This window comes from Ammospiza nelsoni, chromosome 1, assembly GCF_027579445.1.
Source record: "Ammospiza nelsoni isolate bAmmNel1 chromosome 1, bAmmNel1.pri, whole genome shotgun sequence".
In the NCBI taxonomy this organism is placed as follows: domain Eukaryota; kingdom Metazoa; phylum Chordata; class Aves; order Passeriformes; family Passerellidae; genus Ammospiza; species Ammospiza nelsoni.
In genome coordinates, this window is record NC_080633.1 from 66,524,631 (window position 1) to 66,543,105 (window position 18,475).

The 18,475-nt window shown below is 40.8% G+C and overlaps 1 protein-coding gene across 1 annotated transcript in view; it reads left to right on the plus strand.

Annotated features, from left to right (window-relative positions):
- The first annotated feature begins 279 nt into the window (after nucleotides 1-279).
- Nucleotides 280-18,475, plus strand: part of ELOVL2 (ELOVL fatty acid elongase 2) — a 51,461-nt gene continuing 33,265 nt past the window's right edge. Inside the window, exon 1 of the mRNA XM_059481993.1 lies at nucleotides 280-304. Coding sequence (XP_059337976.1) covers nucleotides 302-304 — 3 coding nt within the window. The 5' untranslated portion in view covers nucleotides 280-301. The remainder of the gene's footprint in view (nucleotides 305-18,475) is intronic.

The window sequence follows — 18,475 nt, forward strand, 5'->3', positions numbered from 1 at the left end:
AATCTTCCCGACAGGGTGGATTCCAACAAAGGCGAACGGCCACCATCTGCCGTGACAGCTGGGTGGGTGATGGAACAGCCCCGCTTGGCTCTCCCCTGCCCAGATACCGCTACCCTCCGCCTCCCCACGGCCCGGCTCGTCTCTGCCCGCCCCGCGGAGCCCCGGCCCTCCGTGCTGCCCGTGCCCGCCCTCTCAGGCGGGGGCGGGCGCTCCGGGGCCGGGGAAGGCGGTGCCTTATAGGGCGGGCGCGGGGCCGCGCCTGCAGAGCCGCCGATACCCTGGACAGCGCCGCGCCGCCACCATGGTGAGTGGGGACCCCTGCGTCCCCTCCCCGCGCACGCACATCCCCCGGGCCCCCTGGCCCTCTCCTCCCTGCCCCCGCTCCACCGGGGCCGGCGGAGAGACCCCGCTGCCCGCCCGCCCTCCGCCCCGCCGCTACCCCCGCTGCTGCGGGGCCGCGTTCGGGCGTGATTTTTCGGGGGGAAGGGGGAGCACGGCCTCAGATGCCCCCAGCCCACACGGCAGGCACCCGAGCCGCCGGCGCGGGTCGGGTCGAGCGGCTGAGCTTGGGCATTGTAGGGAAGGAGGGAGGGACAGAGGGACCCTTGGGGAGCGGGGGAGAAGGGATGGGGGACAGGGAGCCCCGGGGGCAGCCGCGCAGCACCGGGAGCCCGGCGGGAGCGGGGACAGGCACGTGGAGGAACGCGGTCCTGGGTGGTGGGAGGGATGGATGGAGAGAGGGAGCGAGAGATGGAGCGCAGCCCCTGGGCATCCATCTCCCCCGCTGCCCTGCGCCCTGCCCCGCTCCGAGCAGGTGCATTCTGCTCTACCCCGAGGTGCGTTTGAGCGTGTTACATAAACCGATTATTCCCGTTAATTTGTTATCTTAACAGAAGCTCTTGCTTTAGCCATGCAATCTGTAGTGGAACACTTCCTCATTTATTTTTTTTTTCTCCATGTAATGAATGAACAATGGAGTTTTAGATTCTAGTTCAGCATTTAAAAGAGTTAAAGTGGAACAATGAAGTCACCTATTTAGAGAGCAGTGCCGATTCCCAATAGCACATTGTGTCTTTGCAGTCATAGTAATTTTCCCAAAGGGGCTCATCCTGTTTATAAACAGCAATGCATTAAGTGTACCGCCGACCTTACAAAGTAGGACACTATCAAAGAAGTGGTTTGCAGCCTTAAATTTTGAGGCACATTGGGATGAATAATTTGGCAAAGCTTGTTGTATCAGAAGCTTGAGACATGATTAACTGAGCCTAGTTTTTGTTTTATATGATTTAACAACAAAAATACTTTTTTCCCTCCCAAAATGTCTTTGCATCACATATAGTAAATTCTGCCTTCCTTGAACCAAAATTGGTTTGGACCCTTCCTTCCCCCATAAATCCAGACATTAATAATATCCGAATAGTCATTCTATGAATTAACTTCAGTCCTCTTTCTAAAAGCCATGTGTACACCTGCTGTCAGTCTGAATCTGTTTCTCTTGTGTATTCTATTTGCCACCAACTCAGCTTTGGGATGATAGATATGACAAGACCCTACTGAAAAGACCTGAATTGGTGCAGTAGTTTATGCTGCCTGAGCCCCCTTAGAGTGACAATTGAATTGACATAATTGAATTTCTATCAATTTGGAATACAAGCACAAAAGCTATGACTAAATTACCACAGCTGCACAAAGACTTAGTGAATACCAGCCATTGATAATGTGTCCCTTGTGGCAGAGGAAGAAGGTTACAAAGATACCTGGTGTTGCAGAAGGTAATGTACATTATTTATCAGTAATTGGTACAGGTAATACCCAGGTGCTCAGGAGTACTGAGGCAGCAGGAAAGAAAGGTAAAATATCCAGAACTAGTTAAAATCTTTCATTCTAATTCCTTCCAGGACTGAGATGAAGTCAGTTATACTGGTGCAAATCAAGGAAGCATTAATTGGTAACATAGGCATTGGCAAACTCATACCAATGGAAATTATAGCTGAGACCTACCCTTAACTCCTTCTGCTTCCTAGAGCTGTTCAATTAACCTTGACATTTTTCTTGAAATGGCTGGAAGCAATAACCAGAAGTCACCATTCAGAGCTACACGTGGGTTTGGATTAGCAAATTTTGCGCTTCTGTATGTCCAGTAATCTTAGCATTCAGAAGTTGCTAACATTTCCCAAGCTTTGTTACTCATACATAAAGGCATTCTGAGGAAAGAATTGCCAATCTGAGAAAGCCCTTGAAGTAGTATAAAGGCTGAAGGTTACTTTGGAAAGAGTGTCTTTGGAACAATAGCTCCTGAAACAAATACCTGAGCTATTGATGAAAGCTGTTGCAGTGATGCTAATGCAGGGTTAAAAGTTACAGCACATCGATTTCTAGATGGACCTGGAGCTTGGGGGGAAGGGGTCATGGGGACATGGGAGTATACTACCAAAGGTATCAGGAGCAAATGTAGGACAAACAGATTTTTGGCCCAGGTGGTGGGAACATTGATTGAGCACTCCCTTCACTTGTATAGAAATAGAGATAAGCAGGCTTATGTTGCTAGTGTCCTTTAAACTCAACTGAGAGTTTTTTCAGCATCCTGGGTGTTCAATAATCACTATTATTTGTAGAAAGTTGCATAAGAAAACTTTTTTGTTTGTTTGTTTTGAAACTACATTTTGCTGAAGCAGCAAACCACTGCCATCATAAAGCATTTAGTATTTCCTCATCATCCTCACCGTATGAGGGCAACCACAGTGGCTTGGTTCTTCTGTTTATGTAGTTCACTGCAGCTCTCCTTGCTTCAGTGAATCTAGGTCAAATTACACTGGCTCAGGATTTGGCTGCACCCTTGAACTTTAAACCGATTACACATTTTGATTTGTCAGTGTATTTTCCATGGGGTCAAATCCCACTTTCATGGGGTAAGAGGGTTTATAGCACTGCACAGTCATGGCAACTTATGCTTACAAAGAGACTAGGTAGCACTAAGGTAAGCATAAACATGAGGACTGTATTTAGATATTATAGATCCTTTGCCAGTATCTATACCTATACAAGAATCCAGTGGTAGAAGGAGAGACAGAAGCTAGAATATGCTTTTCATTTCCTTCAGAGGTTTTGATACCCCTGTAATCTGAAGTCAACACAGAAAGACACCTAACTCTTCTAAGCATTCATAAGTGTCATGGCCACCATATCAGGATATGGACCTTGGTGTGGGCATACACTGATTGCAGAACATACGCAAAGAGCCCTAGAGAGAGCAAAAAATGCCTCTTCTTTGTTGACTGTAGCCAAAGTAAACCCCTGTCTCATTGTCCATTGGTGTTTGTTAGTTTCTCTGAATACTGCATGAGAAGGATGATTGCAAAGGCGATGTTCTAGCCACTGAACAGTGGCACGCAAATTGGAAGAAAATGTTTTTCATCAGACAGAGATCAGCTCAGCACAAATACCTGATGACACCACATCCAGTGCTACAGCACCCACCAGATCTCTCCAGCTCCAGCAGAGTGAAGAGGGAATGGACTGCAGCAGCCCTGCCATCCAGAACCAGAGCAGCAAGGCAGGGGGTTGCCAGCTGACACAGAATTAATGGGCTATGAGAAAACATGCTGAGAAGCTGCATATAGAACAGGAAAGATAGGCTCTGCTTGCATAGAAACTCAAGAAGAGACACTGAATCCTTTGGCACATGGTGAAATTGATTAGGGAAAAAACCTTCCAGGAACTGTAGTAAGAGTCCACCAATTCATTTGCATTCATAGTTACAGATACGCACATACCAAAACCTGCATGCCCTTGGTGTTGATCCCTCTCATCTCTAGGAAGGTCCTCTGATTATTGAAGACTGATCATTGTATCTTCATTACAAGCAGTCTGATCTGTGAAAAAAAGCACAGTCCTCTTGTTCATCAGGAACTCGATTTTACATTCATTTAACTTTATAGCATCGCTTGACTTTATTGAAGAAAAAGGTTAATCATAGGCAAACACTTTAAGTTTGAACCTCTGACTCAATCAAAAGTTGGGAAAAAACCTGCAATAGTATTTTCTTGAGGCATTAGTAAAGTCCAAAGTAAGGAATGTATAAAGGGCTGGTTTATTCCCTTATCTAAGCAAAATTCAAGTGTAAATAAATAGAATAACATCATAATTCTTCCTGTGTTTTGTTAAACACTGCCTGTAAAACTGATTTAAAAGCTGAGACATTATTAAGCATCACACAAAGAGTGTCTGAAGTCTAAATTCAATGATAAAATAATATGTCACAAGTGCTGTCTGATTTGTAATTACAGAAAGTAACAGAGAAGGGAGGGAAATTATGGGGATGGAATTAAGTGCACAACTGCTTGTTCCAGCCAAGAGCTGCTGGGATGAGCCTGCCTGGTGAGGCAGTGGTGGAAAGGTGCGAGGAGGACTGCCCAGTTCTAACAGAGAAGAAACAACCCCAGGACGTGCAGCTCTGTCACATCACAAATGCCACACTTCAGAATTTGAGTACACCAAATTAATCAGCCAATTTCTGAGTGCCTGGCAACAGTGGAGCTTGTAAATCCATTATCTGGATAAACCCTCCATGGCTTCCCTTGTCATATGCTAAATACACGGGCCACACTATCTGAGTGACAGCGTCTTTACCCATGGGACTGCTGCACAGCTGACAAGTAGAGTACAATGTGAAATAAAGTGAATATTTATGACTTCTGTGGGGCATCTTATCTACCTAATTAACAGCAAAAGCCACTTTAAGTTTTTGAGGAATAGATAAATTCAGATTTAGCAGTGTAATTAGAATTCTTTACATCTTCAAGAAATGACAACATTATATTGCTATTAATACTGGAAGTCTTCTGACTTGAAAGTCTAACAAGTCTAACAAGAACAGAGTATAAATTTAAAAAATTAAATCAATTAATAAATATATTTAATTAATTAATTAATTAATTAATTAAAATAAAATATTAAATTTAAAATATTTAGTTCATCTAGATAATGACTTTTAAACTGCCCAGAACGTCCTTTTTTTAGTCAAAACTGACTGTGATAAAGTGGTAAAGGTCAGCACCCCACAGTGAAATAAATCACAGGCTCTCTGGTAGAAATTTGTATACAAAGATATGTAATTAGAGAATAAAAAATTAAGATCATTACCTTTTCATCATTGGTTGGAGAGATTTTGATTTTTTTCACCCTAAGGAGGACAGATATGGAAATGAAGCAAGAAATAGCTCAAATTCTGTGTCATCATTTGAAAACCAAACACAGCAAGAAATGAAAATTAGAAGTAGGGTGACCAAGTTTCAAATAAATGTCCTAAACCCAAGCATTAGGAGCCACAACCAAACCATTCTTCCCTTATTTCTTAAAGAACTTCCTACAGGATGCTCGTCAGTAGTCACCATTCGTGAAGCTTTTTAGCCAGCAAAGACAATGTGGTACAGCAGCCTAACAGGGGGACTGACTTACACACATGATAAAAAGTCTGCAGCTGTTGTTATTTCCTCTAGGTGACAATAACTGGAGCAGTTTACAGACATTTTGTATCATTAGCGCATTGTCATTAGTGCAGCACAGTCATTAGCATTTTTATTCTGAGGAAAGTGTCGGTCTGGGTGTTTCCATGGTGTAATGGGTTTAAGAGTCTGGGCTTTAAAATTCCAGTTATGTGTGGATTAAACTCTAGGATACCCACTGTTGGGGCTGATGGAGAAAGGGAGCTAATTAGCTTGGGCACCCTCTTATCCTGTGCCAGCAGACAGTGCACTGTTATTTGGGTTTCATACAATTTTAAGAAGAAGTGTCCTCGGAGTTCATTAGGGTTCATTTAGGGTTTTAAAAGAGGAAAATTGAGAATTGTTTTGGAGGAGGAGACATAAGAGGACTTCCATACCCTCTGTTTTCTTCTTTATTAAGCTTGAAAATCAACTGTCATTTCCTTTCCTCTCCTTGTGCCGTCTTCTTTAAACATGACTGAAGTCCAAAACATAAATTAGCATTTGAAATACAGGGTTTTGCCCTCCAGGATTTAAGGGAGAAATGCAAGGAAGAAAAAAAAGTTAAGGACCAGTTTATAGGAGAAGATATTTCCTTCTTTAATTGTTGTTTTGTGTTCTCAAGTGACACTTTGGAAAGCAGGCATCAGCTTCTGTTTCCTTATTTCCTTATATTACACTTGCATTTTCACATCCAACTAGAAGTAAAACAAGACTGTTTCTTGCATTTTTCTGTAAGCATGGATAAAACCGTTCCAAAAAGCAAAGTGCCTTCAAATTGGCAAGGAATAAATGGTTGGCAAACTTTTTGAGAGTGATTTCCTTGTCAGGGAATTGGCACATCTCTTGGTATGGCAGTTCTGAATATTACTGTCCACACCTGCTTTCTCTCCCATTGCTGGCTGCAGCCAGCCAAGTTACTTTTACTGGAGTTTAAAAGATTAGCTGTGAGGTTGTGCAAGGTCTGATCTGGTAGGAGTTGGTATTTGTGCCAGAACCATGTTTTACTGTGCACATGATGTAATTTTTTTCAGAGTTTGTCAGTAATCCATGCAATGCCAGGGGTAAAAATCATTAAGTCTTTATATGCTTTTATATTTATATACTTGTCAATTTATTATTTAAATACCTTTATATATATGAAGTAAATTTACACAATTTGCATTGTGACTGGCTACTCAAAATTATCCTCCTCCCCAAATTCAGATGCTTGTGTGATATGAAAAATACCCCATGCAATGGGATATTTTTTAGAACCAGCTGCATCTGTCCTCTCAGCTGTTAGTATTATGTGTCTTCCTAGGGTAGCATTTCAGTGTTGCTTTGCTGTTACACCAGACTGTACTGTGGATTTAAATCTTAAAATCAGCCCTTCATACCTAGGAGTACTCACTTGACTCGACTTCTTTCCAAGGCATAGCTTTTAAAACTGACAGAAAAGTATGCATGAAGCCAGACAAAAACTCCATATTTTCAAGTTAATGGAGGAAAAAGAAAAACCAAAGACTTAGAAAACAAGTGTATCAGAAACCAGTTCAGATTAGCAAAGTCTTCATAGGTTCCTTTCTTCTTCCCACTTCCTGCTGCTACTGAAAACAGAAATGAGAGATGTCTTCCAGCCAGCAGTGATCATCATTCTCCAAGTAGTAGACAGCTTATTTATGTGAGTTACCTAAGAAATCCAAATGTTCTCCCAAAAATTAGGTACATCCACTGAAAAATGTGTTAGAAGAATCTGGATTCACCCTTAAAAGCAACATTGGAAATTTTTCCTGTTGCAATACTGGAGCTATTGGCTTTATCTGGCAGCTTGATGATTAAGAGCCATGAGAAGGAGCTGTTCAATCAGTCCTTCCTCAGAACCAGGAAAATTAAGTACATCACATCTCGAGTTTTGTAGTGTTCTTTTCAATTTCCAGGGCTCTTTTTTCAGGCAGAAATTTAGTTACATATTCTCTCTAAGATTTTTTTTTTTATGTGACAAAAGCATCACAGGATCTTCAAGCTCTCCTTTGAAAGCTGAGATACAGCTTGTGATTTCTTGGTGCTGAAACACATTTGAAACTTTTCCTTAAAACTGGCAATTTGTGCAAGGCAACAGAAGAGGTAGCATTCAGCTTTATTGTTCAGCAAAATAGAAATACATCTCCATTTTAGTGAAAACTGAAATGGAAACCTTTTGGATTCAATGCAGTTATTTCTTCCTTGCTGCTGTAGACTTTGTAAGCCTGTATTTTATTAGTATCTGCAAAAACCCTTCAAAGATAAAAGGCTAGATAAGAGTTCTTTTGATTACAATAATTTAAAGAAAAACTAAAAAATAGCTCTCATAACCTCCTTGGAGAAAAAGAACCATTTTTTTCCCATTTTACATTTACTAAATTTGCAGCATAATTTTATTTCAAATCTGGTATAACTAAAATGTCCCTTCGGGACTACATTTAATAGAATTTTTTTTTTCACAAAATAATTTCTTTTTCATCAATCATGAAGTAATTTTCTTCTGTTTGCCAGATACCTTTGGGAGATGTCAGAATTCAGATCAGAAAGTGGTTTGATGGAAAGGTACAAAGTTGAAAGCCAAGACAGAGAGCAGTGTCTTTAAGACAGGTGTAAAAGGGAAAGAAGACAGCGCTGTCCCATTTCCCTCCCAGATGTGTTTTCCTGAATTTAAAGGAGTGTGAGTATTTCAATATTCTGGCTTGTAAAACCTCAGGTCTTGCTGAAGCTTGACAGGCATACAGCAGACACTTAGTAAACCTAACAGGTCCTGAGCACTCAATAGGATAAGGAACATCCTGATCAGCTGAAAATGAGAAACCCATGCTAGTCCCCTGGTCTTAGGAAACTTGGGGTTTCACGTGTTCTTGCTTCTTTTACAAAGGCGTCTCCCCACTGTTCCACCTCCAAAAATGAACAGCACTGATAAGACACTGGAGTAAGTGTAATTCTCAGAGGCTTTCATTGGATGCAATAAGGTGGTTGTTTCGGCAAAGAGGATGCAATATTATTCAAATAATGAGTCAGTGTAAATTAAGAACACTGAAATCAATAGCAAAGTAGATGATAAATGCCTGTGACACTCCATTCATCCATCCGGCATTAGATGGTGTTGGAGAATTCGTTGCCTGAAATGATCATGCATTTGACTCCATAAGCCAGTTTAGGATATATCTTGATCAATACACAGCTGATCAACTCCTCAGGTTAATAATGCAGGTAACTGAATTTAAATTAGGAGAGAGACATATGCACAGTCAGAATGAAGGAGGCTTTCGATTTCAATTAGAGCCCTCAAATAACACAGTGTTTATACCTAGCTGGGGAAAGTACCAGAGGACATCTTCAGACATCACCTCCTACTTTCTTTCTTATAGCCTTCATAAAAGAAATCATTCTAAATAGATGGATTTTCTTTAAAATCAGTGATACTTGGAATCCTTTTGCTTTACCTGCTCACCTAACTCTCACAACTGCCACACATTTACTCCCTCACCCCATTTATAGATTGCACAGACTTAAACATAGGTATATATTTCTTGTTATAGTTGGTTTTCCATGGGAAAGCTTCTTAGGACTGCTTTTTTGCCTGAAACATCTTAGTACTATATGACATTAAATAAACTAGATTTACCATTATTACCTTTGCCACTCTGTCAGACAAAGCATTTCACTGGCAAACAATTATTCTGTGTCTGCTAGTTGGTTTTTCTCCCTTAGTTGGTGTTTTTTGGGGGTTTTTTTGAGTACAGAAGGTTCTGATTTTATCTTTATTATCTTATCTATTTATTTAGTTTTTAAGGTTATCTGTACTGAAACTTAAATCAGCTACAAGAAACATCAGTGTTGTTTCTAACTTCTGTAGAACAAACGTATTTATTGCGTTTACTTATAAGAAATTGTCATCTCTTCAAATAGTTATTCCTAACAGCACACACATGATGCAAAGTAAGAAGTGATGCTTATCCTTCTTGGAAACCTAAGCTGGTGAGGATATTCGTTTTCTGGAAAGAGGTACTTGATCAGTGTGTGTGATGTATATCAGGTCTCAGATACTTCAAGCTGACCTTGCCAGCAACTCTAGTTTTTCTCCCACTCCACTTTGGAGCAGCATTGAACCTCATTGATGCTTAACTATCAAGGGAACCAAAATTTTTCCAAATGATGTCTGTCTTTATAATGGCTGTTTCTTCTGAGAAGCAATTAATTCAGTCTGGAGCGGTGTGACAGTGACAGCCACAGCGGTGCAGGGCTCTCATGGAGCTGTTATGGCACATGGAAATTCCCAGCTTCAATGGTGCTTGACTTTCCAGGTCAGCTTAGGCTGATCCTATCAGATGATCTTCCTGAATGCTGAAGAAAGCTAGCTGTGTGAAAAGCCTCCACCAAGAAAGCTGATCTTCTAATACTGGACATAATTACAAAGGCACAAGATGTATAGCACGACCAGCAATACCCACTGAAGTACTGCATGTTTTCTAGTCATGTTTGCTTTACATATTGTTAGACATCATGACAGGCTTACCCTTTAGAATTTTTTGGGTTTTACTTTTCTTCTTTCAATCAGCAGTAAATGGTAAATGCTATCTACCATCAAGTGATAAATTAGGAGATAAATGTCTGTTACAATTCACAAGCTTGAAATCTGCTTGATTTAAAATCTAAGGTACAGATTTTAGAAGTAGTTATTTTTACTGAAAACTTCATGCTTCTTTCCCAGAACAATTTACACTCCAAATTGAAAAGCTTCCTGCACTGAGTTTTGTGTCAAGATTTGTCACCCAGCAGTTAGACAGTTTTGTACATGGGTAATGACCTCGAAGTGAAATTGAAAGGCTTTGCATGTGTTGGAAGATTAAGGCTGAAACCTTAGAAGCTGGGATGTGAACTCTCTAATCCTCAGCAGCATGCTACAAACACCTCCCCCTCCCTCAAATTCTTTTCTTCCACCTTTTCCAGCTTACATCCCTATAAATAGCTCAGGAAAGGTTCTATCCATTTGGGCAGAAACTACCCAAAGTAATGGCACAGCAAATGACTGCAAACCAAGGAAAAACATTTCTCTAATGGACAAAGAACACACCCAAGCTGTAAGAACAAGAGGAGCGGAGTGCTGTTACTTTTAAGGATGTGGCTAAAGCAAGATACAACCTGACCTATGTTACCAGTCCCTGCATGGGACCGATAGAAAACATGCACACACATACCTCAGACTTAGTTACCTTGCCTGAGTCCTGCACTCCCTGTTTTTGAAGAGAAATTAAGATACAATTAAGATACAAATTAAGACACAAGCACTCCACTGTTGGCAGTGGGTCCAGTGAGTCTGGCCAAGGAGAATGTTACATCCGTGTGGAATTCTGCTGGTCCCTCCATCAGCCAGCATGGAATTTACCCATAATGTGTTGGGTTATAATTGTGCTATGGACATGCCCCCTCATAAATATCCTGCTTCTTCCAGGGGCAAGGGGATGGGAATTTGTCCTGGTTTAATGCCCTTGTATAATTCAACAACTTGAGCAGGTTAGACAGAGTATGTATCAGGGTAAGTTTTGCCTTTGGGCAGGTACTTAGCCCAGTTTAACTCAGTGTTTATAGGTGCAATTTTCCACAAAGGAAAAACAGCTGGGCAGAATTCATCTTAGTAAATTTAATGTATAAATAAGACACTCAGTAGAGGGTTTGGGGGGGAGAAAAAAAGCAAACTTCTAATAATAAGCATTATTATAGATATGCTTTTGTGGGTTTTAATCCCACTTTGTTCCTTTCTCAGCTTTCTGAATTTACAGAGGTGAGTAAAAATCTTCAATTAGAGGTATTAGTTTTAAATATAATTCTGGTTTTACTGTTACAGTTAAAAGCTTGAAAGTATGGCTTTAACTTGTAGATTTATGGAAACAAGAACTTGGTGGCTGAGTTCTGTAAAAATGCAGGGCAGAAGGGGTTTGGTTTAGGGGATCTATACTAAAGAAGTTGCTGCAGAAGCTAGCCAAAGATATGAACACCTCTCTGTTCCAGCTGTGCCAGCTGCCAGGCACACAGCACCATTTCTTTTCTGCAGGTCACTGCCCTGCACAGCTCACCTGAACTCGGTACAGTGTATTTCAAGAGCTCCAGTTTGGATAGTTCCAATTAACCAATGCCTTTATCTGAGGCAGTAACAGCTGTAGCACCAACAGCCCTGCAGTGCCATTCCCAGCCCAGGGGAAGCACAGCTCAGAGGCCCGTGCATGGCAGTCCAGCTCTCCAGCCAGCACTGTGGCTTTCATGGTACTTAAAATGCCACAGATGTTTAGCTCTGATTTAGTTTTTCTGTATGTTTATAAGGAGTTCAGGGCAGTTAAATAATTGCTTCAACTTGAGACTGTTTCACTCATGAGGATGAAAGTATTTTCAGGACCATTGTTACTGAAAAAAAAAGGTATCCTATGTTATAATTTTCTGTTTATGCATGGAACCTTTAATTCAGGAACCTTTAATTTAAAACAGGCTTCTGTACACAGTCCCTAGCTATTGCAACTTTCAAGTACTTCGGGAGTATGAAATTAATACTAGTGAATTTCACAAATTCATAAGATATTGCCTACGTGTATTGTACATGGTTCAGTGATGCAAACAAAATCTGCTGTATTTCATTCATTTTCTTACATACGGTACTTGCAGCATTTTATATGTTAGAAGTGCCTTCTAATTCCTACATCCTGACAATGAGACTTTGTGACTGGTTTGAAACAAGTGTTAATTATGTAGGAAGCTGTCAGTTTTTCCAGCATCTCTTATAGTTTTTCTTTTTTTTTACATGCTTCAGAGGCTGTATTCAATCTTCTACCACTCTTTTGCTTGGCAAAAGTGTGTCTATAAAGGGAATTAAGACTGCAGGAAAAAGTCTGAATTAAGCAATTATTTAGTTAATATTTTACAAGTTGAGTTCTTGCCTTACAGTTTTCTGAAGGGCTGCTGACAATTGCCTGTCAAACATTCCAAGATGTAAAAAGCACTCTAACACTATTTAATTTTATATGTTTACACTTTAGTACTTTAATTTAATTTCTTGTCTTTTAAAGAGAAAAACACACAGCCCTACTTTTAAGTGTGCCCAGAGGAACTAGAAATGCTACCCACACAGATTTTCAAATAGTCCAGCCTTGTCTCCCTTGCCAGCAGCTGAGGACCTCCCAGCACTGATTAAGAAACTCAGGCAAAACTGCTCACTGGGGGAAAGCCCCAGCCAGGGAACACATTTTATAAAATCCTTTTTGATCCCCCTGCCTCTATCAGGAGGGGCAGGCAGTCCCTTGCACATTAATCCCTGCCGTGGGGACACAGTTGCAGACATCTGGGACGGCAACCAAGAAACCTACTTCTTTGGCACAGAGTGCCCTTTGTCCTCCTGCACTGCCAGGATTGTGGGAAAATCAGAGCTCTTGCTTTTGGATTTTTTGGGGGAGTTTTGTTTTAGTTTGTGTTTTTTTTAACGTTCTTTGTCCAACAAGACATGAGATCATGTGCAGAGGCTGAGGATCTATTCATCTTAGATCGTGAAGTTTGTTGCTGTAGAAAATGAAGAGATTTTCACAGTACTAAAAAGGATATGTTGTCAGCTTGTCCCTGTTTCTTTCTACAGAAAAATGATCAATTGTGTATGCAAAGCACAAAATAAAGTCCTGCATACATTATACTAACTTATGGAATCAGCTTCTCAGCAGCAACAAAATCTGTCTGCAAATAGTGAGGAAAACAAACTTATCATGATATGGCATATTGAGAAAACTGAGCTGCCATATAAACTTGTTGCTGTAATTCTCCTCTACCATTTCATTTGCTCCCTGTGCCCTTTTGGTTTATTTATTGTATGGGTCTAAGTGTAGGATGCAAAATAATTGTTGCAAAAACTGTGTAGTAGCACATGTGGCAAATTTTGGGTAAACACTTTACATCCAGTATATACTTCTGGAATATTCTGTTCCAAAGCTAAATAATCTGGTAAATCCAAAGCCTTAAAAGGGTGATTGCATCCTTTGTTTTGGTAGAATTATTTTCCTGTGCTTCTCAAAGTGCAGCTGGCTGTCTTGCTCTTATATAAGGTGAAATTGTATACTGGTCCTTCAGATGCAGTTTGGTTGGGCATCCTTTATCAAGCCTGGTAGTTTGGTAGCAGGTAAGTTAAGCTGTGCAGGCTTTCATATTGCTGATGTAAAATTCATTCTGACACTGATCTGTCTTCCCAATGCCTCGTAAAGTCAACAAGAGCTGAACAGACAATTAGGAAAGCAACCAAAACAGAATTAACTTCTCTCTAAAAAAACTCATTGGGGTTTTTTGCTTGTAACTTCAAGACCTACCTGTTCCAGAGGAAACTTTCTCTTATTCAAGCCAGAACCCATTCCCAAGGGTTGTTTATTGCTTGAGAAAGTGATGTATTCACTCAGGCTGTTAGAAGGAGGCAGAATTTTTATCTACTGCTTCATTTTTAACTGATTTCCTTTTTGTTTATTCCCTCACCATCATACATTCTTGTCACATCATCACTGTCAGGAATTATGCTCCAGCCCAGGCCATTCTGTCATTTTAAATCTGATTGTTAGAGCAAAGGAAAATGAGGTCAATAATTGCTACCATTTTCTTGGGAACTGCCAGGCTGCATCTGAGGTCTCCCTAGAGAAATCTTCTTTAATTACAAGTTAAGCTGATGTTCCCCTGTGTAGCAGGTAGAATTGAGCAGGATTACTTTTAAAAGGATTGCACTGATCTGCTTTGGTGACAGTTTCATTTTGAAATTCTGATAACAAGCAAGAGGATGGATTATAAAGATACAGTTCTTTATATGATGCTGAAAATTGGGCCACAGCAGCAACTCTTCCTTTTTACTCCTCTTTTAAGGCTATATGAGATCTATTTTTCAGAGCTGAAATTGGCTTGCCTTATTTTAGTGATTACTTAGCATATTCACAAAGAACAGAGCAAATAAAGTTTGGGAATTGTAGAAGGGAAATCATGCAAGCAGTCATTCAAGAAAGGGGATTTTTCACTTGGAAACATTGTGATCCTCAGCCTTTGATAAGATTGAGAAATTAAAAATGTGTAAAGGGTGGAATGCTTTCAAGCACTTCAATTATGAAAAGGTTTTGTAAAGTCAAGTAAATATTAATGCGTTCTTAAGTCACTTTTCTTCTAACCCATACAATTGTAGTGCAGAAACCTTCCAAATGCTTTTTCCTTGTACTTAAAAAAACCCCGAACAAACCTTGAACAGCTGATTAAATTTGCAAAAGCAATTTATCTCACAATAACTGATCTGACAGTAGTGTGACTGGTAAAACAAACAAGTCTTGCCTCATTTTATGTAAGCAGTTAATATTTTCTATGACTCCTAACAGGTTGCATAGTCCAGAAACAAGACTGATGTCTGAAATAGCTCACATACTTACAGTGTTTTCACTAAAATTCTTCTGTTATGCTGGTAGTTTATATATGAATAGGACGGGGCTACTGGATTCAGCGTTTTGAGCTTTTATTTTTCCAGCATTAATTTCATTACATTGTTATGACAATGAGAAGAAAGATGCGACAAGCTCGCATCTTTCCTAAACCTTCTAATTTTTATATATTCCCACATTCTTCTGCGTCTTAGTGCTTTCTCACCTATGGTATTGATGGTGTTTTTAGCTGATTTGAATCCTGATGGAAAACATAAAGCAGCTATTCCTCCATCCTTATTCCCATGTGTAGGATGAGCAGGTGCAGCACTGAGAAGGACTATAAAACCAAGTGAAAAGAGACCTCTTATTAAACAAAATTTAAAATCTCAAAGAAAGGACCTAAATATTAGTGCCTTTTATCAGAAGTGAAAAGTCTGGAGTATGTTGGCTCCCCAGCTGAAAATGGTTCAAACTCTCATTTCCAATGTGAGTCATCAGCCATCAACCCACAACCGATCAGGCTTGAGAGAAAGCTGTTCCTCCAGCATCTCCTGGTTGTAAAGGCCTGTCACACAGAGCTGAGGTGCCTGCAAAGTTCCTGCTTTTGGTAGCAATCCCCAAAGCCAGGCAATCAGCTTTTAGGAGTTTTACACCAAGTAAAGTGTTGCACAACTCACTTCTCAAATGTAACTGCACTAAAGTAATACATGCTGGGCTTTGGGCTTTCATCATGCATTATTATAAATTTGTCAGTATGAGGCAGAACTTCCCTTCTGCTTCACTACAGCTAAAATCTGGCATTTTCAGGGAGCCATAAGAGCTCTCTTTCTGATACCTCAGTATAACGAGTTGAAACCCAGACTTTTGGAGGAGCAAGGAAAAAATAGAAAGCAGGGTGTTTTTGTTAGCTAGGAAGAGAGAATGCAAACACAAATGCAAAGTTTTACAGTTTGATCTTCATTTTGTATCACAATTTTATAGAAAGGTGAATGTTAGAAGATCTAAAAGAAAATTTAATTTTTTTCATTTCATTGCATTGGGTTATTATCCATTGTGTTTTCCCTTATGTGTGAGATAATTTCACCAATCCCTAAGCTGTTGTTTCAGACAAGCAGCAGCAGGAAGGGCTGTCTATAGATTCACACCTGTAAAAAACATGAAAAGATTCAGCAGTGAAGGTGGATATTGTAGCTATAGATGAGAGGGATTACAGCTGGTGTGGGGCACTGTGGTTACAACCACGAGCAAGATGGGGTGCAGGCATGTTTTGGGAAAGAACAAGCATAGCAGGTCTCCTTGGGTCGCTCTGCCTTTCTGAGGTGACCAGCCAAAGCCTGGCCTCGGGCTTGGAGACCTGGAGCAGAGCGTGCTTGATGTTTTGGGGGCAATGAGCAAGCTCAAAGGGATCTGATTCCTCAGGGTGAGGAACACTTGTACCCACAGCTTGTACTCACAGCTGCCATGTGGGCAGCAAGGCAAAGGCTACACCTTTAGTAGGCCACTGTTTCTCTTAAAGCTCTCTGAGAATAATACTCAGAGAGCCATAAGATGCCTAAGGGTGGGTTATTAAGAGAGCTCTGTGTCTTGGCTCATGTGGAGGCCACCCAAACTCACATTCCACAGAGGAAAGCGTGGCAATTTCTCAGCCTTCAAGCTGCGAAGTCATCTGCTTCCCTTTCACCAGAAGGAGAGATAACACAGCAGCAGATACTGAAGGATGGGGTTGGCTTTCTGCCACCAGCTGCTTTAGCAGAAAATGGGAATTAAGTCAGGGGAGGTCTGTGCCAAGTCCCTTCTGGCCTTGCTCTTTCCTGTGGTATTTTCTATCTGCCTGTGGGAGCTGTTGGTTTGACTCTGCTGCTCCTCCACTGTGGGCATTGACAGGGGATGTTTTCTGGCTCCACTGTCCCTATTCCTGATGTTCTGGTCTGGTTTGGCTGTGGAAACACCCACAAAAAGTACCATTGGCACAAATGGAACTGCAGAAAGGTGACATTATTCACCAGAGATGTGGAATCTGCATGGAAACTTGGTTTACGTGCATGTTTGCCAAAAGATCAATTTCTAGCTCCCCAAAGCGCAGAGACACATTATCAAGAGGAAGGATTTCTTCTTTGAGCAGCCTGGTCTGGTGGAAGGTCCCTGCCCATGGTAGGAGGGTAGGAACTAAATGATTTTTAAGGTCAAACTACTCTTCTACTTAACTTGAACTCATGTCTGACATCTTTTTATGACTTTTTTAATTGCTTGGGCGGGCAAATCCCCCTGATTTTTTGAGGGTAGTCAGCTATTACCACTATCAAAGAAAAGGGAAAAAGTGGAACTGAAATAATTCATCTCAGCATCTGGATTGGAGTCCCTGCTGTGACACATAATTAAGTTTTCCATAGGGAGACAAGAGCTGTAGTTGCAGAAAAATAAATTCCAGAGTTAACTGCTGGTCTGAGGCTCAGGGCAGGTTTAGAATGCAAGCTGAAGGCCCACTGGAAGATTAAACAGAGAGCAGGTGTGAACATTTGTATCACAGGCACACCTGGCATGCTGGCTGCTGCCTCTATCCAGCTGCTTTCTTATCTTGGCTGTGTTTGCAAGGGGAAGTACTTGTGTAGGTGAAAGATCTGTTTGGGTAGAGAGAACACAGAACTAAAATTGAAGATTAAATTCAGTTTGCCGGTGTAAGCAGCATCTTTCAGCATGCTCCTGGTAATTTAGGCAGTCAAATATTCTGCTTCAGGTTTGATGCCAATACTACTGGCAGCCTCTTGCTTCCCTTCAGGCACTGCTAAGCCCTGTGGTAAAATTTCTCTGGGCAGCAATAAGGAGAATCTGAAGTCATGCCACCCAGATAGCTCAAATGCCAGATAAAATCTCTGGCAATGTGTCTTTCCATGGTTACCAAACTTCACATCCATTCATTTTTTTATATCAGAAATAGCTAGCCAGTCTTCTTGTTGAGGAACCCACTGAAAATTGCATTTTCTTTCAGGCAGTGCAACCTGAGCAGCTGCTCAGGGAAAATCTGCAAGCCTGCCTTCCCTTTGCAGCTGCCTTCCCCTATCTTTACATCCTCAGTAACACCATCACCAACTCAGCCCTCTCTCCAGTGACTAAATCAGCACAAGAGAAGGTGTTCAGCACTTCTGGCTGTAATCCCTGTTCCAACAGCTGTGCTCAATTCCTTCCAGAGAAAACCAACCTATTTGATGAATCAGTTCCCCCACCAATTTGCTTTGTCAGATAACAGGCAGGCCTGCAAGCTCCCAGCCTCACCTAGGCTGCCAACCTGCAGTCAGTCATTTCCAAATACATGCAAAAAATAACCCTCAACTGCAAAAAAAGAAAAAAACTGTCACAAAAAGTGCTGAATTTGGTAATATCAACTAGGAAAATATCCAGACATTTGCACATATGCATGCAATCTTTATCACTGGAATGAATAATATATTGCATAGTATAAAAGAATTAGTAGGAGTAAAATGTGATCTGGTTAAAAGACACTGAAAATCAAATTTTTCAGACCAGACACAGCTCTCATTAAGACCTTTTAGAAATATTGTATTTTTCTCAAACACA